General features: G+C 41.6%; 1 protein-coding gene across 2 annotated transcripts in view; it reads right to left on the bottom strand.

Moving 5' to 3' along the window:
* The window catches only part of CANX (calnexin), a 33338-nt gene extending 6648 nt beyond the window's left edge, over positions 1 to 26690 (bottom strand). Inside the window, exons 1-10 of one of the 2 annotated variants that reach the window (XM_026015428.2) lie at positions 26383 to 26690; positions 10268 to 10444; positions 9733 to 9806; positions 8964 to 9022; positions 8401 to 8542; positions 7764 to 7845; positions 7036 to 7228; positions 4538 to 4727; positions 2172 to 2285; positions 1733 to 1889 (exon numbers count right to left, since the gene is read on the bottom strand). In XM_026015428.2, coding sequence (XP_025871213.1) covers positions 1733 to 1889; positions 2172 to 2285; positions 4538 to 4727; positions 7036 to 7228; positions 7764 to 7845; positions 8401 to 8542; positions 8964 to 9022; positions 9733 to 9806; positions 10268 to 10441 — 1185 coding nt within the window. In that variant the 5' untranslated portion in view covers positions 10442 to 10444; positions 26383 to 26690. Of the gene's footprint in view, positions 1 to 1732; positions 1890 to 2171; positions 2286 to 4537; positions 4728 to 7035; positions 7229 to 7763; positions 7846 to 8400; positions 8543 to 8963; positions 9023 to 9732; positions 9807 to 10267; positions 10445 to 26033; positions 26258 to 26382 lie in introns of those variants that run through there. The other variant, XM_072731858.1, reaches the window with a different exon arrangement.
* Positions 26691 to 27471: the final 781 nt, after the last annotated feature.

Raw genomic sequence — 27471 nt, 5'->3', positions numbered from 1 at the left:
GCAATGACCTTGACCCAAACCCACACCTCACTCTGCTGGGCACATTCCAACAGACTCTTATCAACAAACAGCCTTGAACAAGTACAGACTTGCTCAGTGGCGATTTGCAATGTACATGACCTTCAACCAGCAACTGTACTTCTTGATAACTAGCTAGAGGAATAGTTACCACATATACCCAGACATGCACAAGGGTGATCACTGCAGCAATGACTCTCAAATAAAAAATGGCAATCCACCCAAATGGCTATCCATAGAACAGCTAAAGGGCGGTTTTAATTAAAAGGCAATTTTAATTTATCTTATTGCTTGACTGCACAACCAAAAATACACTTACAAACAGAAAAGCATACAGTAGTGTATGCACAGAGACACAACTGATATTCACATTTTCAAGGGAGACAGGAATGCCTGGGTGGCTCAGTTGGTTGAGCATATGACTCTTGATTTTGGGCTAAGGTTATAATCTCAGGGCCTTCAGATTGAACCTCATATCAGGCTCCATACTCAGAGAGGAGTAGGCTTAATTAACACTCTCCCTCTCGCGCATACACACTCTTTCTGCTTCTGAAATAAACATTTAAAAAAAAATAAAGGGGGACAAAGTGGAAATTAATGATGACTAATCATTTGACTAGGACAGAAATCAAAGAGACCAGGGTCTGAGTGCTTACATCTGCAGCAAAGTTGCAGCATTCTAACATCACCATCTGTATTCCTAGAGTTTCATCTGCACGTCACAGTCTTTTTTTACAGAGATATTGAGTGAAGTACTGAGCAGACTTGTGGTTAGGGAGCCCCGTCCTGTCTCCACACTCTAGCCACCCTAACCCACGGGTCGCCAGTTTGGATCCAGAGGCTGCAACACTCCTACCACATGACAGCAGGGTGCTCAAATCCCAAGCTTTCCATTTTTCTTTTCTGTATTTGTTTTTTTTTTTTTTAAGATTTTATTTATTCATGAGACACACACACACAGAGAGAAGCAGAGACACAGGCAGAGGGAGAAGCAGGCTCCATGCAGGGAGCCCAAAGCAGGACTCAATCCAGGGACTCCAGGATCATGCCCTGGGCCGAAGGCAGGCACCAAACCACTGAGCCACCCAGGGATCCCTCTTTTCTGTTTTTTTTTTTTTTTTTCCTTTTCTGTTTTTAAACGCAAGTTACAAAGCAATTAGGAAAGCTCTTTCCAGTCCCTAGGTTTATTTTTTCAATACTTAACATATAAGCTCTCTCCGGATTCTGAAGTTTTTTTTGTGTGTGTGTGTGTGTGTGTGTGTGTGTTTTTTAATAGACTGCACGCCCAGCATGGAGCCCAATGTGGGGCTTGAACTCATGATCCTGACTCTTAAGACCTGAGCTGAGATCAAGAGCTGGAATCTCAACTGACTGAGCCACCTAGGCACCCTTCAAGTTTGTTTTTATTTTTTTTTTATAATTTTTTTAAATTTTTATTTATTTATGATAGTCACAGAGAGAGAGAGGCAGAGGCACAGGCGGAGGGAGAAGCAGGCTCCATGCACCGGGAGCCTGATGTGGGATTCGATCCCGGGTCTCCAGGATCGCGCCCTGGGCCAAAGGCAGGCGCCAAACCGCTGCGCCACCCAGGGATCCCTCAAGTATGTTTTTAATTCATTAGTTTGAATACAGGATCAACCATGCAGCCTCACTATAGACAAAACTTCTTTCCAAACAGATCAATGAGGCAACCCAACCATCAAAAGGCACAAACCTGGTAGTTAGGATTGTCAATCATGGGAGGCTTCCATTTGCCCTTATAATTAGGGTTGTCAATCATAGGTCGCTGCCAGACACCACACCCAGGAGCCGACTCACACTTAGGGTTGGCGATTTGAGGAGCCTCCCATTCTCCATCCATATCTTCATCCCTGTGGAGATACAAATTACAAGTGGATTCTGTGATACAGGACTAGGACGGCCATGGCAGGACTCCCCTAAAACCCTGCAGTAATGTTTTCAGTGTCATACTGTGACACTAGAGTATCATCTTGTTCCTGCATTTCCAGTAACAAGGGTTTTTCATGACAGATGCATTAAAGACAAACAGGTAATTAAATGTGTTGAGCTCTACACACTTAAGTTGCACATGGCTATATTTAATCATTAACTTTTACTACAATAAAAAAGCAGGTTAATTTAAAAGCTCTTACCAATCCTCTGGCTTCTCTGCATCTGGATCAGGTACATATTCGGGTTCATCATCTAACCAGCCATCAGGCTTTGTAGCTTCTTCATCTGGAATCTTAGCAGGGGCATCTTCATCCCTTAAACACAAAAGAAAAAGCTAGTTATGACAACACTGACCAAGAATAACAATGTGATCCCACTTTGTGAATCTGAAACAGGGCAACCTGAAAATATTTAAGTCATGCTTAATCAAAATCTATAATAATTCCTTCTAGAAAATAGAATAGAATAATTCATCCATCTGGTAATGGTCTAACATTTGGAATACATAGCAAGCTCAATTCAATAAGAAAGACAACCCAACTTAAACACTGGCAAAGGATGTGAACAGACATTTCTCCAAAGATTAAAAAATGGCTAATAAGCACATGAAGTGATGCTTAACACATCGTTAGCTATCAGGGAAATGCAAATCAAAGCCACAATAAGATATCATTTCATAGCCACTAGGATGGCTGTAAGAAAAAAGACTGATAAAAACAAATGTTGGCAAGGATGTGGAGAAACCAGAACTCTTATGATATCACTAGTGGGAACATAAAACAGTATAGCCACTTTGGAAAAGTGTGGCAGTTCCTCAAAAAGTTAAACAGAGTTATCATATGACCCAGCAATTCCACTCCAAGAGCAATAAAAATGTAGAACTACCCAAAAACCTGTAATGAGTATTCATAGCAGCATTATTTATAGCCATTGCCAAAACAGGGAAACAACCTAAATGTCAGTCAACTGAGGAACGGATAAAGTGTGGCAGTACTATGTGCTTAGAAAAAAGAATAAAGTATCGACAACCCATGGAGACAGAAAAATTAGTGATTGCCAAGGCGGAGGGGGAACAGGAAGTAACTGCTTAATGAGTATGGATTTCTTTTTGGGTGATACAATTGTTCTGGAATTAGTGGTGGTGGCTGCACAATACTGTGCATATACTAAACTGCTGAATTGTATCAATTAAGAGGGTGGATTTTAGTATGTGAATTTTAACTCCAACAATTACTCTTAAAATAAAAGTTCATTGAGAAGTACCTAATTTCAAAGTTTTACGCAGTTACTGTGAAACAGTGCCACTTTACTGGTAAGCAAAAACATCTTCTATCCTTCATCAGGATTATGCTTCTTTTTGAACCATGCTTGTTTTAAATTAACTGCATGAGGTCTTAACATTCAGCGGGACACTCCCACCCCCAAAATAAAACAGCCAGTTAAAGAGTATGATACTGAAATAGGCTGAGTCCAGATCTATGTTCACAAATACACAAATAAATTCAACGTTTACACTAGTGCAGCATAAAAGTTCAGGAACACATATTCTTGAGGAAGGAAAAACATCAGCTAGAATTTATTCTTTTCTTCACTTCCTGACAGTTCTGAGAGTCATTGTATAGGAGTTCAAACATGTCCATAAACAAAAGTACAACCCTGACTACTTTCACATTTCATTACTCTCCAATTTGTACCCTACAAGAAAGGCTACACAGTATATTTTCAAGTTCACTCACACCATGTCAAGCTCACTCCTCCTCCATTGTTCCTCCTCAACTGGGAATACCAATTCCCATCTTCACTATTTGGTTAACTCCTATCCCATTTCCAAGTCTCAGTTTGACTTGCCCTGCTCCAAGAAACCACCCCTAGATCAGGTACACCTGGTGCTCTGATCATTTACTAATACCTACTATTAAATTACTCACCACACACATGCCTGTCTCACAAATGGTCTGGGAGCCATGTGGGCAGCTGGTATTGTTGTGACTTTGTATTCCAATGCCCAATACAGAAGAGATATGTCTTGAGTATAATTTAAATGGGAAAAATATTATTTTTCATATTGAAAATTAAAATTTCAAGACTTTCAGGGGTGCCTAGATAGCTCAGATCATGATCTCAGGGTCCTGGCATAGAGACCCGTTTAGGTTCTCTGCTCAGTGAAAAGTCTGCTTCTCCCTCCCCCTCCTCTCCTCCCCCCTCCACTACTGCATGCACACATACTCTCTCAAATAAATAAAATTTAAAAAAAAAAAAAAAAAAAAATCAAGACTTTTAAATGTGAGTTCATAGAAGCAGGGGAAGGGCCAGGCCAAAAGAGGTTCTGCTACAAACCAACCATGTTACCACAGGCAAACTCTATCATCAATTTCAGCATTTTGTGGCTTATGAAATGGTGTTAGGCAATCCAGATGACCACTATGGCCCCTTTTCAGCTATAGTGGGCTCCATTTTTCCTACCATTTAGACAACATCATAAATTATTTAAACTACGAGATCTTAGCTAACATTCAGTTGTTTAAGCCATATGGAAGATACGAAATGCTGCACAGCAAAGACTCACCAGTCATCTGGTTTGACAGCATCAGGATCTGGTATTTTTGGTCTTTCATCCCAATCCTCAGGCTTCTGGTCTTCTGGGTCCTCAATTTCACGTGAAGGATTTACAGGAGGAGTCATGTCATTTAGTAAATTTCCCCTATTCACAATAGATTGGTCCACTAGTATTTCAAAACTATTATCTGGATTCAAGACTGAAAAAAATTAAAAGCAATTTTAATAAATAAGTTAATTCCCCAAGCTCTCTACCACAGCAGATCATATTTCTAATAAAAAACCGGGCAGCCCTGGTGGCTCAGCCTTCCTCTGCCTATGTCTGTTCCTCTCTCCCTCTGTGTATGTGTGTGTGTCTCTCATGAATAAACAAATAAAATCTTTAAAAACAAGAAAATGAAGCACAGAGTAATGACCTCAGGGTGCTAGAATAGGAGCATGGTCTTGGAGCCTTAAGTAAGTTAACTCTCTCTTCCTTATCTGTAAATCATAAGTGCTAGTTCCTCTGGATTTTTTTTTTTAAGATTTTATTTACTTATTCATGAGAGAGACAGAAAGAGAGGCAGAGAGAAGCAGGCTCCATGCAGGGAGCCCGACATGGGACTCGATCCCGAGTCTCTAGGACCACAACCTGGGCTGAAGGTGGCACTAAACCACTGAGCCACCCAGGCTACCCTCCTATGGATTTTAAAACAAAAAAAATGATACATAAAATTTAAAGGTCAAGAGACTTCACTTAAAAAAAAAAAGAGAGACTTCACTTACGGACATTAAAAATATTAAAACACCAAACGTATATAAATTGAGACTTACTGTAAAGCCTGGATCCCACACCTAAATGTCTCATAGGCAACAGACTAGGTTCCAGCACATCCAGAATACTAGGGAAAGCAAGGAGTGCCTATGCACTGTTTTCAGTGATAATGAAGACCAACAACATTATCAGTGATATGTACTGTCACAGGGAGATTCTTAGACTTTTGTGAAGACAGCAGATAAAATATAGCGTGTCCAACTTTTTTTGAAAGGTTAATCTGAGAGAAAGCGAGCTCACGTGCGCCTGTGAGCAGGGAGGGGGCAGAGGGGGAAAAACAGAATCCTCAAGCAGACTCCCCGCTGAATGCAGAGCCTAATACAGGGCTCAATCCCACCACCCAAAGATCATGCCCTGAGTCAACATCAAAAGCTCAACCGAAAAAAACAAAACAAAACAAAACAAAAAAACAAAAACAAAAGCTCAACCGACTCTGCCACCCAGACACCTCTACTACATGCAACTTTATTTTATTATTTTATTTTTTTAATTTATGATAGTCACAGACAGAGAGAGAGAGGCAGAGACACAGGCAGAGGGAGAAGCAGGCTCCATGCACCGGGAGCCCGATGTGGGATTCGATCCCGGGTCTCCAGGATCGCGCCCTGGCCCAAAGGCAGGCGCCAAACCGTTGCGCCACCCAGGGATCCCCTACATGCAACTTTAAATAAGAAATTACACACACAGCCAAATACATAATACTTCAGATAATTTTAAATGTCTTTCGTCTTGCTTATTTCTAACTTTTGAATTCTATACGAAGTAGGTATTTTTGTTATAAAGAAAAAAACATTACTGTATTCTTTAGGAAAAGCGGCATGTCTGTATTTGCTCAAACCAGCAGGAAAAGCTTCACTTAAGTGAAGAACACATTCCAGGGGCCCCACAGTGGCTCGGTCAGTGAAGTGGCTGGCTCTTGGTTCCAGCTTGGGTCCTGGTCTCGAGCCCAACGCTCAGTGAAGAGTGTGCTTAAGGATCCCTATCTCATTCTCTCTCTCTCTCTGCCCTTCCTCCCACTCACATGGTCTCTCACTCTTTCAAAAATAAACAAATCTTTTAAAAATAGTAATAGATTAAAATAAAAAACACATTCCAATGTCCAAATGATTAAACTCAACTGTCTAGATATTGGAGTAGCCAAAGTTCAATGGAAACATCATTTGAAAAAAAAATGTACAAATATTTTTATTGTGTCCTATTATTTAACATGTCATCAACAAGACACAATGGGAGAAAAGGAGGGGAATCAACAAAGCTCTTTAGGCACATAAAAGCTTACTCTTCAAAATCTCAAACCCCACTTCTCAATTCAACCTATGGGAAAAGCAGCTTTTTTTTTTAGCATTGAGAAATTAAGTTCTTGAGACATCTGGGTGGCTCAGTGGTTGAGCGTCTGCCTTTGGCTAAGGTCATGATCCCAGGATCCAGGGTTGAGTCCTGCATTGGGCTCCTTGCAGGGAGCCTGTTTCTCTGCCTATGTCTCATGAATAAATAAATAAAATCTTGGAAAAAAAAAAAAAAACCTTAAAAAAAAAAAGAGATTAAGTTCTTTTCACCACTAAGATATCAAGTCAACAAGGACTTAAGAATCTCTGTATCTGCAGGCCTGAGTCTTTTCTGGATGTATAAACTTTAAATTAAATAGGTGATAAATGTATGCGCCAGAGTACCCCCAAATTACTATGTTTTCTTACTTAATGTATAAAGATGTGTTTTCTTGTCAGTAAAATAGGTCTTCAGATCTGCATCTGGCCTCTTAGCATGCTTTTCTTCATATACGCCTGTTTTGGGGTTTTTGTGGCGGAAGATGAAGTGCAGTTTATAGTCTTCTCCACATTTATCTGGACCAAACATAATCGTATAAGGGGTCTTGTCGTGGAACTGATCCTTCAGAAACAAGAATGAATTATTTTTAAGCGACTCAATCAAAAGTATTCAAAGGCAAACTCTCAAAGTGTGCTACTTCCTCTAGTAAAGTCCCAAGTAAATTTTGGGGACCTTAAAGAAAAAGTTAATTCATTTATGAGGTTTATACAGATACTAGTGAAAGGAATAACCAGAAATTACCAGGAAACTTTACATGAGAATATATGAAAGTGCTTTAAAAAAAAAAAAAAATCAGAGTATGCATGTTATTCAGCATCTTCTTTAGTTACTGCTTCTCCCATAAAACAAAGAAATAAATTTGCCAAAACTAAAAATTACACAGAACAGAAATCAGAGGTAAGACAAAATGGCTTTGAAATTCACATTTTAAATAAAAAGCAAAGAAGTGTCAAAGTCAACGTTCCCAATCCTCTAAATATTTCAACAGCAGAAGAGGTCTTCATTTTCCCAAGTCTTACAAGATTTTCTTTCCTTTTCTCTAACATTCTTAAAAGACGACTGTGGGTGGCCACATAAGGAAACAGGAAGTACCTACCAGGTTGAGTTCGGGGGTTTTGGAAAGCAGTTTCACATAGGCACCACCACATTCTATTCCATTTTGGAAATTAACCTCATACCTGATTTCAAAGAGAAAAGCAGAAAACCATAACGCATCTTGAAAAGTCAAATGTCTTTATTTACTTCTCTCTCCCCATCTTGGTCACATGTTTTATCACACAGGTCATACATTTATCCTTAAAAAAAAATTCCATCTTCTATTGCTTTTGAAGACTTTTTTTTTAAAGTAATTTCTATACCCAACTGGGACTCAACTCACAACCCCAAGATCAAGTCTCATGCTTTGCCAACCCAGCCAGCCAGGCACCCTTCATCTTCTATTGCTTTTCAATGGTTACTCAGCCACCCCCCAAACATAAGTAAAATAAAACAAAACCTTATGCAGATTCCCAGGTATACACTCTTTATAAAATCCTGATCATCTGCTATCAGGAGAAAAATTAGCCAATCGTTTCAAAAGACTTTTGGGCAAGAAAAAAATACTAGATTACAGGATGCTTAAATATATCCCGAACCCCACTACTGTAACATATAATTATTCTAATAATTTTTTAAAGTAGAGTAATAATTTCCTGAGATCTAGGATGTTTCTATCAAGCATACGTTTCACTCACTGAACAATGAGAGGCTTGGTATCAAACAGGAAGGGCTTGTTGAGTTTTGCAGAGATGGCATGATGCTTGGCCCGAGACATCAACACAAGCCCTTTATCACCTGGGAGCTTTGTTTCCTTCATTTCATCTACCTCCCACTTTCCTGCAAGACATCAGAAAAAATAATTCCACTCCCTAATTATACCTTTGAATAGCCTTTAAATGGGAACAAGCAAAACTCCAAGTTGTACACGTCTATCATACTGGCAAATTTTTAACCTATCCCACTTACCTATGAGAGTAGCCTATTAACCACACACACATGTGATGAGTTATAAGACCTGTAGCATATTCACTTCATCAATACTGAGAAAGACCTTCCATTTCCAACAGACAGCAGCACCACTATCCTGTGGTGGAAAATAGTCAACATGTCTAATCCTATGAATACACAGCAAAGCTTCCAAGGAAAAATCTTAAATTGTATACATACTCCTTTCAAACCAGCCTTAAGAGATGCTATGGAAACCACATGTGAAGAAGCCTCAGTCTGCTATTCTATGTAAATCAAATGGAATTCTCACCGTCATATTTGGCAATTTCATCATCAGTGTCATCCTTCTTGGCTTTTGATAAAATCCACCTGTAATTAAGACAAATCCCCAAATTAAGATTTAAATGATAGCTGGTCTGTAAAAAGAAAACAATGTAAATACTAACAAAAGCAGGATCTACCCAGCTCTTCTTAGCTTACTTAACCACTCTACTTTCAACTTTTAAATCTGCCACACAAACAGTAATACATAGTATTCAACTCACAAACCCATGAGTTTGTGAGATAAAAAAAAAAACTATCAAACCCATGAAATAATTCCACTGTTTTTTAAACATTTTATTTACTGAGAGAGAGCGCGAGCACACGCGTGAGCACACGAGTGGGAGGGAGGGAGGGAGAGACAGAATCTGAAGCAGACTCTGTACTGAGCGTGGAGCCCAACATGGGGCTCAATCCCATGACTGTGAGATCATGACCTGAACTGAAACCAAGAGTCAGACGCTTAACCAACGAGCCACCCAGTCACCCTTCCACTTTTTTTAAGGCTCAAAAGAAAAAAATTTCTCAGTTTGAAAGAACATATAGGGTCAATGGGTAAAGAGAAATGGAAATTAGACCCACATATTCTAAAAACTTTTCTAAATGGACATGTTCTAAATTCTCCTAAATAAGCACAAACAGTGGGGACATAAAATAGTTAAGGCATTTTACTTTATAAAATCCTATCCAAAAAGAAATCCACCATCACATTTACATGAAGTATGCCTCTAAGACAGTTTTCCCTAAGAAATGCTTACCCTGACAGAGTTCCTCTGTCAAAGGAATCAGCAAAATACACTTCCCCTGTTGGAACTGGAGCTTTATAGGTGACCTGTGTTAAATAAAAAAAATGACTCAAGAACTTATTTTTTTTTCTTTTTTTAAAGATTTATTTATTTATGAGAGAGAGAGAGAGAGAGAGAGAGAGAGAGAGGCAGAGACACAGGAGGAGGGAGAAGCAGGCTCCATGCCAGGAGCCCGACATGGGACTCAATCCTGGGACTCCAGGATCACGCCCTGGGCCAAAGGTAGGCGCTAAACCACTGAGCCACCCAGGGATCCCCAAGAATTGAAATTTTCAACACAATTCCCTTCTTAGTAGGATTTGCTTTAGATTATCCCAAATTTTTATAGCTGGCTCTTGATTCAATGTATATAATTCATCACTGACAATATGTAAGAAAGGCTGCTATTTCAGCTAACTTTTCTTAACCTTGGAAAAGGATCCAAATTTAACTTCATCCTTTGATTATCTCAAGAGGTAAACAAATAGATTCAAAGACCACTTCATACCTTTGGAGATGTAGGAGCACTGGTATCTGGTTTTGATTTGGAGTCTTCTACCTCTTCAATAACATCATCGAGGTCGTCCTCAATATCAATCATATCATCATCATGTCCTTCATGAGCCTGAACAACAGTAGTTCCAAGGACCAGTAACATACACAGCAGCCATTTCCCTTCCATGATCTACAAAGAAAAAAGTAAAATAAGTTAAATGTATTGTTTCTTTTTAAGTATTCTGTAAAGATCACTGACCCCCCCCTTTTAGATATTTTATTTATTTACTTATTTTATTTATTCATGAGACACACACAGAGAGAGAGGCAGAGACACAGGCAGAGGGAGAAGTAGGCCCCATGCAGGGAGCCCAATGTGGGACTCAATTCCAGGACTCCGCGATCATGCCCTGGGCCAAAGGCAGGCACGCAACTGCTGAGCCACCCAGTGACCCCCACTGACCCCCTTCTAATTTAACATGAAAGCTTTCAGGAAGGGCACCTGGGTGGCTGGCTCAGGGCATGATCCTGGGCTCCTGGGATCAAGTCCCACGGCAGGCTCCCCCCATAGGGAGCCTGCTTCTGCCTATGTCTCTGACTCTCTGTGTCTCTGACTCTCTGTGCCTCTCATGAATAAATAAATAAAATCTTTAAAAATGTAAAAATAAAATACATAAAATTAAGGCTTTCAAATCAGAGCTAAAAGAACTTTATTCTGACTATTTCATTTTACAAATAAGGAAAGTAAGCCCAGAAATAAGAGATTTTCTTAAAATCAGCTAGTTAAAAGAATGACTTTCAAGAAAATTTCAAAATGAAACTCAAAACGATTATCCCCATATAAATGTCACGTTCACTACCTAGATCCAGAGTGTCTGAATGAACTTCACACTAACTTCTTGAGCTTACAGAGTTTGAAGATGGACAAAAGCCTTTTTCATATACTAAATTACTATCTATAATGACATGGTAACAGAAGAGCTAAACAGCCTCACATTAAAGATGTAAATATAGATATTTTTACTGTTCAAAAATCATCTAGTTTAGATTTTTTATTTTTAGATTTTATTTGACAGAGCACAAACTGGGGGAGTGACAGTCAGAGGGAGAGGGAGAAGCAGGCTCCCTCCTAAGCAGGGAGCACAATGTGGGCTCCATACCAGGACCCTGAGATCATGACCCGAGCAAAAGGCAGACACTTATTAACAATTGAACCACCCACGCATCCCTAGATACAGTTTTAGATTATTGTTTTAAGACTTAAAAATATTAAACTAAGGACCAGCTACTTTAATCTCTTATTTTTTAAACACTTCAGTGCCTTAAGCATTGTATTAGACTGCCATGGGTGTTAGTGGGTCCTCTTTCCAAGGACCACAGATCTAAAGATATAAAAAATTGAGTCACAAGGATGCACACTATGCTTCAATAAATAGTATGGAGTACAGTTTCAATTCTGCAAGATGAAAAAGATGGATGATGCCTGCACAAGAATGTAAATAAATTTTATGCCACAGAACTGTACACTAATAATGGTTAGGATAATAAATCTACAAACAACAATTAATTTTTTTTAAAAAAGTAAATCTTGTGTGTTTTTAATACAACAAAAAAATTTAAGAAATAAAAAACCTGAGCTTAATATTTTTGGCCTCTTGATTATAATGAAGACCTTTCTCAGGAAAAGTCCAAAAAAAAAAGGAAAAAAAACCTGAGGAAGCTCCTTCATAAACTTCGAATGGCTCCCATTCACAGCCAAGGCTGCCATTTTGACGAACTGAGTTTCTAGAAAAATGTATAATCAATTTATTCTAATGCTCAATTTAATGCCAAATTCCTTATAAACTCTATAATCCTTTATAGTGAGTAATCCAACACAAAAACAAGGTAAATTTGCATGCATCAGTTAGTGGAATTTATTTATTTATGTATCTTAGGACTGTGACCACAAAATTTTTTTTAATTTTATTTATTCATGAATTTTTTTTTATTTATTTATTCATGAAACACAAAGAGAGAGGCAGAGACATAGGCAGAAGAACCAGCAGGCTCCATGCAGGGAGACCAATGTGGGACTCGATCCCGGGACTCCAGGATCACACCCTGGGCTGAAGGCAGGCGCTAAACCACTGAGCCACCCAGGCATCCCTGTGTTCACAAAATTAAAGAAGGTAGAGACTGGATTTCCTAAATGCTTAGCATTTAGTGCAGAAAATAAGTGCTAAATAAAATCATTCATAACGTTTCCTAGGGCTATTAGTTTTTAGAAAAAACTCTTGACATCAACATCCTGTTTCAGTTTCTTATATATTAAGAAAATACAAGTAATCTCTCATTTATTCACTGGGAAGACCCATTTTCTGCAATCAAAACAATAAAGAATGGCATAGCAAAACTGCTGTTTGGTTTACAACTTATTCTCTGAAACTAAACAGGTTGAGTCAATCCTGTTATCTAAATCAATTTTATACAACTCTCAAGTTTTCTCTCATAGAAACAATGCTATAAAGGTGCCTGGGTGGCTCAGTCAGTTAAGCATGAGTTCAGCTCAGATCAGGATCTCAGGGTCCTGGGATGGAGCCCAGTAACAGGCTTCACACTCAGCAGGGAGTCTGTCTGACCCTCTCCTTCTGCCCTTCCCCCCACTTGCATGCACTTGCTCTAATAGATCATAAAATCTTTTTTATTTGAGATAGAGGGAGAGAGATTGCATGCACACATGGGGCCGGTGGGGCGGGGGCGGGGGGAGAGGGAGAAGCAGACTCTTCACTGAGCAGGGAGCCCAATGAAGGACTTGATCCCAGAACCCTGAGATCATGACCTGAGCTGATGGCAGACACTCAATTGACTTAAGCCACCCAGAGCCCCTTTTTTAAGATTTTATTTATTTATTTTGAGAGAGAGTGAGAATGTGCAAGCAGGGGGAGGAGCAGACGAAGAGAATCTCAAGCAGACTCCACACTGAGTATAGAGCCCCACAGAAGACTTGATCTTAAGGCCCTAGGATCAAGACCTGAGCCAAAATCAGGAGTCAGAGGTTTAACCCACTGAGCCACCCAGGTGCCCCTAAATAAAAAAAATTTTTTTAAAGATTTTATTTATTTATTCATGAGAGACACACAGAGAAAGAGAGAGAGAGGCAGAGACACAGGCAGAGGTAGAAGCAGGCTTCATGCAGGGAGCCCCATGTGGGACTTGATCCTCGGTCTCCAGGATCACATCCTGGGCTGAAGGTGGCGCTAAACCGCTAAGCCACTGGGGCTACCCAAATAAAATCTTTAAAAATAAGAAAGAGGGCAGCCCCCATGGCACAGCAGTCTAGTGCCGCCTGCAGTCCGGAGTGTGACCCTGGAGACCCGGGATCAAGTCCCACGTCAGGCTCCCTGCATGAAGCCTGCTTCTCCCTCTGCCTGTGTCTCTGCCTTTCTCTCTCTCTGTGTCTCTATGAATAAATTTAAAAAAATAAAAATAAGAAAGAAAAAGAAAAACAATGCTGTATATGCTGATTAGATTCCCAGGGACAGGGATGCCTGGGTGGCTAACAGGTTGAGTGTCTGCCTTTGGCTTAGGTCATGATCCCAGAATCCGGGATGGAGTCCCACACTGGGCTCCCTGCTGGGAGCCTGCTTCTCTCTCTATGTCTCTGCCCCTCTCTCTTTCTCTCTCTCTCATGAATAAATAAATAACATCTTCAAAAAAAAGAAAAAAGAAACAAACAGACTACTGGGGCTCATCCCAAGTTTCAGGTTCAGTTTAGGCCTGGATTTTTACCTTTCTAACAAGTTCCAGGAACTACACTTTGAGACCCACTGCTCAGGGTATATGAATAATCCATTTGTGCCCAGTTCTCCAGTTACATATACACTGTTCGTGTAAACCTCCCGTGAGGTATTACTCTCATTATGTTTTACTTGTTAAGAATCAAAACTTAATAAAGTTGAAATAACCTACTTATGGGACACCTGGTTGACTCAATGGTTGCGTTTGCCTTTGGCTCAGGGCATTATCCCAGAGTCCCGGAATCAAGTCCCACATCGGGCTCCCTGCATGGAGCCTCCCTCTGCCTATGTCTCTGCCTCTCTCTCTGTCTCTTGTGAATAAATTAAGTAAAATCTTAAAAAAAAAAAAAAAAAGAAAAGAAAAAGAAAAAAAACCTACTTATTATCACAATAAGTGAGACTCAAAGAATTCAAATCCTGCATTTCTATTACACTAGACAGAATGTTACTATGCAGTTGCATAGTGAGAAGATATAATAGAACAGAAGACAGGAAAATCAGGCAGGAAGAGCCGTGATCTGGAATGGGGGGTGGGGGTTCAGAGAGGGTTAGTGAGGGCAGAGCAACTGCAGAATAGTTGGCCCAGGTTGTGGACCAAGGAACAGGGGGAAATAAGACATCTGTGTAGGGGAGGCAGAGTGGTCCCACTGAAGGGAAAACTGTTTTCAGATAGCAGAAAGCTACCTGCCTTGTCAGGAACAACATAGGAAGTCTCTAGCAAGCTTCAGAAAAATGCACTTCTCTCCCACTGCTATTTCCTCCACATTCTGAGGTGCGGAACTTGGTTTTTTAGGTGAGAGAAGTGTACAGGCACATCTGTTCCTTTCACATTATCCAGAAGCTTGTGGAACCTGTGAGGAATTAGTATCGCCGAACTGTACTTCTTAGAGCTCTTCTGCACACTTAACGAGCCTTACTTACTGCCGGCTTTACAGATGCTGCATTAACACCAGTAATTTGCCAATACTACCCCCAAAATGATACAGACAATAAGTTTATTCTAATTCCAAGAATCACTAGTAAGTTAGCTAAAATGTTCTAAGTTTTGTCAGAGATTGGTCCATACTTACAAACAATTCAATAATACATTGTAAGGTGATCTTAATTCTCTGCTTTATTAATGAAAAAGCCACATTACTAAAACACAGAATCTCATCTTATTTCAGTCCCTCTATCAAATGGAATCCAAAAGGTAGCACTGATTGGGTGGGTATTCACATAGCATGTTGCACTACTATGCTTTCTAGAAGAAAACTGGAGAAAATTTAGGTGATCTTGGGTTTGACAATGAGTTTTTACATACAACATCAAAAGCAAGATATATGAAAAGAAAAACTGGTAAACTGGATTTTACTAAAACTAAAAATTTCAACAGTGTGAAAGACTTAAGAGAATTAAAAGACAAATCAGACGAGGAGAAAACACCTGGGAGAACTCACACTCATCAGGAAAACAAACTATCCAGTTACAAAATGGGCAAAAAATTCTGAACAGATACCTCACCAAAGATAGTCATATGAAAAATAAGCATATGAAAAGATGCTCAGTATCATTTGCTATTAGCTAACTACAAGTTAAAACAGGATACTACCATGCACATATCAGAATGGCTAAAATCCAAAAACTGGCAAGGATTTGTGAAGCAACACGAGCTCTCATTCATTGCTGGTGAAAATGCAAAATAGCATACCCCCTCTGAAAAGCAGTGTGGCAATTTCTTACAAAATTAAATGTAGTCTTACCATCTATTCAGCAATCATGTTCCTAAGTAACTTGCCCAACTGCCTCTGCCTGTGTCTCTGCCTCTCTATCTCTCATGAATAAATAAAATCTTTTAAAAAATCAATAAAAGAAAAAGATTAAAAAAAAAAAAAAGATCAGCGGTGGGAAGCCTGGGTGGCTCAGTGGTTGGGCGTATTCCTTTGGCTCGGGACGTGATCCTGGGGTCTCGGTGTTGAGTTCCACATCGGCCTTCCTGTGAAGAGCCTGCTTCTCCTTCTCCCTCTCTCTGTGTCTCTGCCTCTCTGCCTCTCTCTCTGTCTCAAATGAATGAATGGATAAATCTTAAAAAAACAAAAACAAAAAACAAAAAAACAGTGGTAACCAGAGGTTTGGGGAAGGTGGTCAGATCAAATATGTCAGCACAGGGGATACTTTAAGCAGTGAGACTACTCTTTAGGATGCCATAATTACAGATACATAACACTATGTATTTGTCAAAACCCATGAAATGTCACAGCACAAAGAGTCAATCTTAATGTATGAAAATTTTAGAAAATCATTTAGGAGGTCAAATGACCCAAGGATAGCATGCAGAATTGTGATAAAACAATCTGTGCTACAGACATATTCAACAACCTCACTGGAAGAGGTGGAGTCTGTAAACCAGACTGTGCAAAAGCACTTTTCCAGCTGATCAAGTTATTGCCCATGGGTGTACAGGTTAACGATTCTGACACGGCTGCCTGTGTACATTGGAACTGAACAAGTATATGGGTGGTGGATGGTGGGAGCTACTTTTTCACTACTAGGTGTGGGAATTAACAAGATGAGCAAGATGAGCAAGAGGCTGGAATAGCCTATATGGTAATGGAAGAGAGCTGCAGACATCAGTATAAATTCACACTGTTAATTCACAGAGAGTTACATACAGCAGAATTTATAGATATGCACATATATGCCATTAGTGTGTACATTTCCTTGCTGCATCACCTGTGAGGGCCTAGAAGAAACTACACCCCAGTAACAACAAATATACCTAGTACCAAGATCTTGATTTTTAATACCATTTCCAATTAAAGGAAACAGGACCCTTGGAGGAATGGCCAACTCTAGGACTGGGGCAGGAAATACACAAGATGAGCCTGGAACATCTTGCAGTGCCAGAACAGTGTTCAAAAAAGAAAATAGAAATAAAACACTCATAATGATTGGGGGCGAGGAAGGGTGTCAAAGGAACACAAGAATGCCCAGTGGCCAAAGTGGAATAGTATGAGCAACAAAATAAGTGGTACTAGATAATACCCCAAAGTATAAAATAAATGTCCATGGATCTACACTGATACAAATATATGGGTAAATAAATGGGGAGGAGAGACAAATTCCCACTCCTTACATGTGGGTGGCTACACAAGGTAGCCCTCCAAAGAGCACAGTATGGGAATGGGGAGAGAGTAGAACTTTACACTGGAGAAACTTGGCAAAAACTATCTCACCCAGGCGATCAAGGTCAACATCAACAGTGAGAGGTCATGTTGATAGTACGTACCCGTGATACAATGTGATGAAAAAAGGACTTTAACCTTTGTGGTCTTACTCTCAAAAAATCCATTATCCCAGTCTAATCATGAGAAAAACACCAAACAGGATCCCAACAAAAGGACATTCTACAAAATATCCTAACCAGTAGTCCTCAAAAACATCAGGGTCATCAAAAATAAGGAAAGTCTAAAGAATGGTCACTGCCAAGGAGAGCCTAAGGACACATGACTAAATGTAATGTATCCTGGAACAGAAAAAGGACAGTGGATAAAAACAAAGGAAGTCTAAATTAAAGATGAACTTGAGTTATTATTTATGTATCAATACTGGTTCATTAATTGTAATAAACATATTATACTAATTTGTTAACAATAGGGGAAACTGGGTATGCATCATATGGGAATCCTTTTGTGCTATCTTCGTAACTTTTTCATAAACCTAAAACTGCTATAAAAATTAATCAAAAATAGGAGATCCTGGGTGGCTCAGCGGTTTAGCGCCTCCCTTCATGATCCTGGGGTCCCGGGATCGGGTCCCATGTCGGGCTCCTTGCATGGAACCTGCTTCTCCCTCTACCTGTGTCTCTGCCTCTCTCTCTCTCCCTCTCTCTGTCTCTCATGAATAAATAAATAAAATCTTTTAAAAAATTAATCAAAAGTAAAAGGGGGAAAGGGTGCTTGGGTGGCTCAGTGGTTGAGCATCTGCCTTTGGCTCAGGGCATGATCCCAGGGTCCTGGGATTGAGCCCCACATTGGGCTCCCCAGAGAGAGCCTCTCTCTCTCATGAGTAAATAAATAAAATCTTTAAAAAACAAAGAATATTCCACTATTATGCCTCAAATGGTTGATCTCCCATCCCTTCAAAAAAACAAAAAACAAAACAAAACAAAAACCCCACAAAACCCTGGGGCTGAAATATACCACAGGAATCTAGTCTAACTCTCCTTTTTGACAAGAAACTAAGGTCCAGAGACTGACTTGCCAAAAATCACAGCTATTGGCAGATTTGAGATCAGAAGCCAAGGTTCCTACATCTTACTTGGTAATTCTACAAATGCTTTTGTCTTAAAGACACAAAGTGATTTTTCACATACTTTAACACTTAGGAGGATTTCAGGTTTTTTTCTCCTTGTAAAGTCCTCACCTGTCTTTACGCTACCAGAATCCTAAGAAGAGAGCATACTTCTATCACCACTTTGCTTTCCTGTTTCTAAGAGCATCCACAGGAAATGTGTAACAAAGAGTTCGACAACAAAGCAATAATGCTTTTAGAAACCAAACAGCACACCCTCCTTGACTTCCCCAAAGCCACAAAACAAGTGGTTCCTAAATGTGGAAGACTCAGGGGGTAAAAGTGAATGAAGAAATTACCTTTGAACTGAGATACAAAAATAAGTAAATAAATAAATAAATTCATTAAAAACTGAGATACATTTTTTTGTAATAAACACTGACCACATTTGCTAGAATTCTCTTCTATTTCACAGTTCCTCCTGAGATCTATTAGGTCTTCATGGGCAAGGTTTCCCGCATTCCATCATGCCATTACAACAATCCTACCCACCCACCCCCTCCAGAATTTAACCCATTATATTCTTAGAGCACTTCATTTTCTGTTTTTCTTTCAGGGCCAACTTCTCTCCCTGTCTCTCATAATTTTTAATCACTGTATGACTCTTACCTTAAACTCTACAGCAAAGCCCCTCTGAGTCAGGATGCAATGGATGCTTAACTTATAACTAGACTACCCAGTGCTACACAGGTCTCACAGTAGGCCGCTTAAATTCCTATCTTAGTCAAATTATAATCACTACAGGCATGGACCTCCAGGACAGCCAGCAATCAAAAAGCAAAAGTACAAACATGAAAATCTTTTAACACCTACGATCTACTGAGGTGGACAACTTGTCTCAAATACCCTTAAGTTACATAACAAATATGAGTTTTGTGCAGCTGTCTTATGACATCCTTTAATGTAAGCAAAGACTAAGTCAATAAAACCAATGATACTATGGGGACCAACACCATATGGTAACAAGTTCTGACTACTATTGATCTAGAACTTGATCTAAAAACAAGACGTATGGGGCACTGGGATGCCTCAATGGCTTAAGCATCTGACTCTTGATTTCAGCTGGGGTCCTGATTTCAGGATGGTGAGATGGAGCCCCAATTCAGACTCAGCATTCAGCAGGAGTCTGCTTAAGATTCTCTCCCTCTCCTTCTGCCCCTCCCCTTGCTTGCACACCCTCTTTCAAATAAATAAATCTATAAAAAGTAAAAATAAAGCCTACAATATCTAGGGTCTAGAGAAATCAACAAACTGCATACCCTTCAAATGCTCATTAATCAATCTATTGACTGGGCTTCTGATAAAAACTGGGTGGTAGAGTTCAGGTGTGTTTTCTGGGCAGTCATAGGTTTAAACGGGGAATTATATATTACCAAGGGGTTAAAGAAGAAAATGCATCTGATGCCCATCAGAAAATTTGGCTCCAGTGAGACAAACCAATGTTTGTTGATGGCATCCAATTCCATGAGTGCCAACTAGGTATCAAATATGAAAAAAGTCCATCTCTGACCTTCAGCAACTCCATCTCTATAATATGGTGTCCAAAAAGTCTGGAAACCAAAGGACAAGGGGATGGATTAAAAAAACATAATCTGGGGGTGCCTGGGTGGCTCAGTCAGTTAAGCGTCTGCCTTTAGCCCAGGTCATGATCCCAGGGTCCTGGGATCAAGCCCCATGTTGGGCTCCCTGCTCACAGGGACCTGGCTTCTCCCTCTGCTCTCTACTCTGCTCTCTCTCAAGGTCTCTTTTTCAAATAAATAAAATCTTAAAAATAAACAAGTATCTTTAAAAACAAATATACGGGGGATCCCTGGGTGGCGCAGCAATTTGGCGCCTGCCTTTGGCCCAGGGCACGATCCTGGAGACCTGGGATCGAATCCCACGTCGGGCTCCCGGTGCATGGAGCCTGCTTCTCCCTCTGCCTGTGTCTCTGCCTCTCTCTCTCTCTCTCTCCCTGTGACTATCATAAATAAATAAAAATTAAAAAAAAAAAAAAAACAAATATATGGAAACATGAAAAGGTTTTATAGATTAAAAGTGACCTTGATGACATTATGTATCTATAGTCAGCTGTGTTTTTAGAGCTCATGAATATACTGTAGTATTAGTGCTACAAATCAATTTTGGGGTCAATATCAAAATAAACTCATAACCTATCTTTCATCTAACTCGCAAAAAATGCACAGGTTTGTTAGTACCAGTTAAGACTCCTGCTAGTATTATCTTTCTACAAAAATAATACCAAGAGGCACCTAGGTGGCTCAGTTAAGCATCTACCTTCAGCCCAGGTCATACCAGGATACTGGGATTGAGTCCCACACTGGGCTCCCTTCTCTATGGAGAGCCTGCCACTCCCTCTGCTTGTGTTCTGTCAAAAAATAAAAAATAAATAAATAAACCAGGAATGAAACACATGCACATTTATACCATACGCTTATAAAGCATATGATTTCTGGCTTGCTTCCCAATTTCCAAAGGATAGAGCAGAAAGTCCAGCTTTCAAAATCTCAGGGAGAGGAGTCTTCAAGAGCCCCTAATCTGCTCTTTTTTAATACTTCAATCCACTCTTTTTTTTTTTTCCTTTTTTAAGATTTTACCTATTTGAGAGAGTGTGCAAGCAGGGAGGGAGACAGAGGAAGTGGGAGAGGGAGAAGCAGAGGAGCAGGAAGCCCAACATGGGGCTCCATCCCAGGCCCCTGAGATCAGGACCTGAAGCCGAAGGCAGATGCTTACCCGACTGAGCCACCCAGACACTCCCTATTCAACTTTTAAGAGTGAATTCATTTTGAGTTCTAGAGACACAAATTTCCTATCTTAAAACTGATAATTCAGAAAAGTAGTTCCTGATACCCAGGGAAGTACAGTGCACATGGCAGTATAACCTGTCAAGTCAGAGAAGCCTAGAGGGGCTCCAGACTCCCCTGCCCCTTCCTGTACGCTTGGTCAGCTCACTGAACTTCCAGGGTCTTCTTTCCCTGTTTTACAGTTAGGGGTAATAGTACTACTGGCAGAACGGCTTGCTGTGAAAATAGAAGATAAAAAAGTCTTGTCAGAGACCAGTACTTTATAGGTATATGCAAATAGTTTGTTCTTTGATACACAATCAGTACAACCAGAGTGAATACACCCAGAGGTCTAATATTCCTGCCTCCTCCTCCATCCATGAAGCAAAACTAAATAATCTTGCATAGCAAGAAAAAAAAGTGCTTTCCTCCAATCACACTGTATGATTTAACTCTTCCTAGCAATGGTGTCCATACAATTTTATCATTTCTATATAGGAATGTCCGTGTTTATGTGACTTTTTTCCTGCTCTGTCACTGATTACTTCCCTTCATGAATTCTCTAAAATTTAACTTTTGGTTAATTACAATTCTGTTCTTAGCACATTTTTAAAAAAGACAATCCAAATTATTTTACTACATTTACATACATGCGACTTCACCTGAATACAAAGTATCTTATTTATCTTATTTAACAGAAACAAACACAGTCTGCACTGAATTTCAGCAAATCCAGATAACCACTTAGATCAATTTTAGGAATGGACAAACACTAAAGAAATATTAAATCTGTACCCTATAAGGCACAAACTTTATCCTCAATAAAGGTCTATTTAGATAAAAAGATCTTTAAAACAAATGGAGGCTTAAATTATTTAAGTTTACTAAATTTAAAGTTTATATTTTGTCTTTTTAAGTTGTCTATTTTTTTCATGAGAAATATTAGTCTGGGGCACCTGGCTGCTCAGCAGAGCATGCAACTCTTGATCACAGGGTCATAGGTTCAAGCTCCATGCTGGGTGTAGAGCTGATGTTAAAAAAATCCATATATATGCTTGTCTATGGTTCTTTAAAAAAATGATTTATTTATTTATTCATGATAGACATAGAGAGAGAGAGAGAGAGGCAGAGACACAGGAGGAGGGAGAAGCAGGCTCCATGCAGGGAGCCCAATGAGGGACTCGATCTCGGGACTCCAGGATTGCGCCCCGGGCCAAAGGCAGGCGCCAAACCGCCAAGCCACCCAGAGATCCCCTCGTCTATGGTTCTTGTGAAGTCTTTGTCGGCTTTGGCATTTAGGAAGCTTTGACCTTACTAAATGGGTTGAGAATACTCTCTCCTATTTTTCAGAAGAGGTTGTGGAAGGATTGCTGTCAATTCTTCCCTAGGTTTCTGATAGTATTCACCAATGAAGCCACTTGGTTCTGGGCTTTTATTTGTGGGACTTTGTTTCTTAAAAGTTAGGAAATTTCAACCCTAATTCCCATAATCCATGAGAAATTAGAAAAAGGAACAGAAGAAACCCCCAGGAAGGGATCATTTGTATCTTCATCAAGTGGAAGAAGCTCTTTGTATTCCCAGTTTGTTAAGTATTTTTATCATGAAAGGGAGCTGCATTTGTTAAATGCTTTTATCTGTGTCTACTAAGATGTGGTTTTGTCCTTTATAATGTAGTATGTTATATTCATTATTGTATGTTGAACCAACCTTGCATTCCTGGGGTAAATCCCAGTTGGGATTTACATTCTTTTTGTAAGATTTTTTATTTATTTATTCATGAGAGACACAGAGAAAGAGAGGCAGAGACACAGGCAGAGGAAGAAGCAGGCTCCATGCAGGGAAACCAATGTGGGACTCAATCTGGGGACTCCAGGATCACACCCCGGGCTGCAGGCGGCACTAAACCGCTGCGCCACTGGAGCTGCCCTACATTCTTTTTTATATGTTGCTGAATCCCATCTGCTAGCATTTTGAGGGGTTTTCCATCTTTTTTTTTTTTTTTTTTTTAAGATTTTATTTATTTATTCATGAGAGACACACAGAGAAAGAGAGGCAGAGACACAGGCAGAGGAAGAAGCGGGCTCCACACACCGAGCCTGATGCGGGACTTGATCCCGGGTCTCCAGGATCAGACCCTGGGCTGAAGGCGGCGCCAAACCGCTGAGCACCCAGGCTGCCCTTTTCCATCTATTTTCATAAAAGATACAGGACTAGAGTTTTCTTGTGAAGTCTTTGGTTTTGGTATCAGAGTAATATTGGCCTCACAGAATGAGAAGCGTGCTCTCTCCTATTTTTGGCAGAGTTCGTAAATGACTGGTGTTAATTCTTGTTTAAGTATTTGGTAGGATTAATTAGTAAAGCCACTTGGTTCTGGGCTTTTTTTTTTTTTTAGATTTTATTTATTCATTTATAAGAGACCCGGGGGGGGAGGGGGGGCAGAGACACAGGCAGAGGGAGAAGCAAGCTCCATGCAGGAAGCCCAATGTGGGATTCCATCCTGGGTCTCCAGGATCACACCCGGGCCGAAGGTGGCGCTAAACCACTGAGCCACCTGGGCTGCCCCAGACGAACTATTTTACTACTCTTTTTATCTTATGATTATATTACACATGCATCTGGTCAAAAAGTAAAAGCATTTGGGGAGGAGAGGGGAACTATATAAAACTACATAAAACATGAGTCTTATTGTAAATGCTCATCCATTTAAAAATATATCTAGGGATCCCTGGGTGGCGCAGCGGTTTGGCACCTGCCTTTGGCCCAGGGCGTGATCCTGGAGACCCGGGATCGAGTCCCATGTCGGGCTCCCGGTGCATGGAGCCTGCTTCTCCCTCTGCCTTTATCTCTGCCTTGTCTCTGCCTCTCTCTATATATATGACTATCATAAATAAATAATAAAAAAAATTTTTTAAAAATAAAAATAAAAATATATCTATACTATCTTGTTTACAGTTTTGAATTTTGTTTTTCATTGACAGGAACATTATAATTGGTTTTTCCATAGCACTTTCTTTTTTGGTATAAACTAAGTAGGTTTAACATGTGAATACTCAAAACACACTGCTGAAGATCCTCTCAATTCTTTAAAAACAAAATTCTCCAAACAGTTTTCACAGTTACAGTGACAATTTAAAAGTACATCTGCAGCAGTTAAAAAAGCGACCAACTAGTGGTTTCCTGATGAAGTTCTACATTAAGTTATATACGTTACAACTATGTTTGGGAGCTTTTATTTTTCCCAGGACTTGTTATGGACTGCCAGTTCTATCTGCACAGTGCAGCACACTCTTCAAAGTACTTCCCTGTTCACCATCTTATTTGTCCTTCCCAATAGCCCCTGAATGGTATGGTAGGTGGGAGACTTCCCATTTCCATATTAAAGATGTGGAAACCAGCCCGGTTCATAAGCCAGTTACCACACTGTGCCTGGAATTCAAGACTTTGCATTTGGCTTACCAACTGTCACTTTGTCCCTGAAGCTATCTTAGCAAGGCAAAGTGAACTCTAACGAAAGGATGCAAGAGCATGATTGCCCAAACAGCAGCAACAGCTCTGCCCAAACGTTCACCTCTCCTGGTTCTTGAAAAGATAACATGTGAGTTGAACGGTCTGTTCTGGTAAGATAGTTATTCAGATAGGCCAGAAAATCTATTGTTGTGGGACTCATACACTCTAATACACAGTCCACTCTAGCCTTCTCCTAATCCAGTTGCCAAGCAAGTTTTCCTGTGCCTCCTGGCTGGAGCAAAGAGCTCCCACACAGTGCTTTACCTCTGTTCCAAGTCTGCTTTAAGTATAATTACAGCAAGTGTACAACACGGCAGTGGTTCTATTCATGACCCTCAAACAATGCTGGAAAAGCTAAGATACAGAGTAATTTCAAAAAACCACACAATTCTTCTCTTAAAAACAAAAGTCTACTCATTAAAACATTGAACAAAATGTTCTATTTCCTAAATAAGAAGTAAAGAGACTTCACCGTGGCTCACCTTTGTCCTCACAAACTTTTAATATTCAGCTCAGTCTAACCGGCATTCACTTACTTGTGCCATGCCCAGCAACTGACCCATTAGATCCTGTTCTCCCTCCCCTTACTGTAATGTGGCTTCAGCCAGAAACCAACATTGCACTGTACGTCAACGACAAATTAAAATAAAAATAAGTAATTGTGACTTTAGGTACTAGGGAACAGGACTTAATTCCAAGCTCAGGATGCGAGCATTTGGGCTGTCATAACTTGTTGCAATCATTATTTATCTGATAATCAGTTAATATGTGTCAGGCTTCCCGGTCTTCTTGCACACACAACTTAATTCTAACAACTCCATCAGGTAGTATTATGTCCGTTATGTGGATAGAACTAGGCCACAGAGGATCAGTAAACCGCCCCAAGTTCACACAACAACAAATAGTCCAAAAAGGGGATTGAACCAGGGCCTTAACCGTAACTACTGCACCAAGCCTGCCCTGCCCTCGACTACAACCCCAAACGTGATCATAAAATTAACGGCATGACCTTGGGACAGTCATTTCATAGCTCTGGGTCTCAGTTTCTTCCACCATAAAGCGCCGTGCCCACCGTGAGAGCCCAGGCGCTTCCTTGCTCTTAATGTCCACTGCATTTCCGACCGGACTATCCCCAGCCCCTTAGGTGTAAGCGTTAAGCCTGAAGTTTTCCCACCACGCCGTGTTCTAGCACATTCTCCACATTCTTCGGGGTGCTAGAGCTCGGTGTTCACTCCGCGGTTTTATTTTCCAGTATCGGACCTGGAAGGCTAAGATCGCAAGTATTCTCTCGCGATCTGAGAGCACCTTCCCCCCTCTGCTACGAGCACCCACTAGGCCCGAGCCCACTCCAGAGAGTTCCCGGCATACTCCAACCCACCTCGCGGCGTCCCGGGTAGCCAGGAAAAGGCCTCAGAAAGCCCCAGAAGCAAAGCCATAGGAAGAAGTTAGCCACCCAGAGGTCGAGGGAGGCTCCAGGGCACCTGCCACGCCTCCCGACCCCGGCGGCGCGGCCTGGGCCCGGCTTCCCGCGCCAGGCGACCCAGCATCAGGCCTCGTCCCTCACGACCCGCGCGTCTGCGGGGGCCTGGGCTCTCGAAAGCCGACCCGACCCCCTGGGCCGCGGCCACGCCCGGCCCTTCGGCCGCCCGCCCGCCCGCCCGCGCCGCGCACCCAGGCCCCCCAAGGTCCTCACAGGCCCGAGGACACGCGCAGGCCTCCTGCCTCACCTCGAGTCGTACCGGGGCCCGCGCCTCCACCCGCCCGCACACCCGGCCCCGCGCTGCAGTGGAGACAGCAGCGGAGGCTGCCCGACCGTCACGTGCCGCAGGACCAAGAGGCCTCAGCTACCACGGCTGCCGCGCGAGCGAGCTCCACCGCGCGAAGCCCAGCCCTGCGTCCGCCCCTCGCTCCTGAGTAGCTAGGGCCCGTGCCAAGTCCCGCCCCCTCGCGCCAGCTCCGGGAGTTGATTGGTCGAGGGAGACATCGCTCTAGGCACCTTCCCATACGCCCCCTAGGGCTATTCTTCGTGGAGTGTAAGGATTGGCTGGAGCAGAGGCAGGAAGTGGCTGCTCGTTGGGCGGGAGGAAAGGGGGCGGGCCGCAGCGGCATCGGGAACACCGGGAGCGCGCGCCCTGGGGCGGGGCGGGGCGGGGCGGGGCGGGGCGGGTGCTCGGCCCGCCCCGTCGTCCCGGTGCCTTAGTGGGCTTGCTGCCCGGAGTCTCACCCCCGCCTCTGCGGTTCCTCGCCGCCGATGCCTGAACCTGGTCGCCAGGATGTACATCCCGTCCTCCTTGCTGAGGGGCAGAGGGCAGCCGGCAGGAGGAGTGGGCGATCCGTTGGGCCACCGAGAAGGGCCAATTCCTGGAGGCGGCGTGTGCGCTGCGCGGACGGAACCACGCGCGGGCTCCCTCGGCCCGGCCTGGAGGTGGCTGCATGGCGCTGTGTCACCAGGCGCCTCCGTTCCTGCAGAGTCATCTATCTGGGCGCAGCAGCCTGCCGCCTCCTTACTCGAGCACAGAGTCCAGAATGCTAGAACCCAAGGTTATTTCCAGTTTCGGTTTGCGATCTTTCCTTAAATGAGACTAAACGTAAGGACACAGGTGTCTCTGTGGCTGACGGCAGGATTGAGAGAAAAGGATGGAAAGACGTCAGACACATCACAATTTTTGCAACCTACTTTTAACACGTCTTCGGTTTCAATGTGCTGAGAACCTCAGAAAATGGAAATGGCCTATGGTTTTTCTAGACCTATGTGTAGGTCCTGGTCTTAGCCTTCTGTTTGTTTGGATATGCAAAGGCTGAATTTTAGGATGCAA

The sequence above is a fragment of the Vulpes vulpes genome, chromosome 12 (genome assembly GCF_048418805.1).
Source record: "Vulpes vulpes isolate BD-2025 chromosome 12, VulVul3, whole genome shotgun sequence".
NCBI lineage: Eukaryota > Metazoa > Chordata > Mammalia > Carnivora > Canidae > Vulpes > Vulpes vulpes.
Note: the sequence above shows the minus strand (reverse complement) of the source record. Positions and strands in the feature narration are given on the sequence as shown.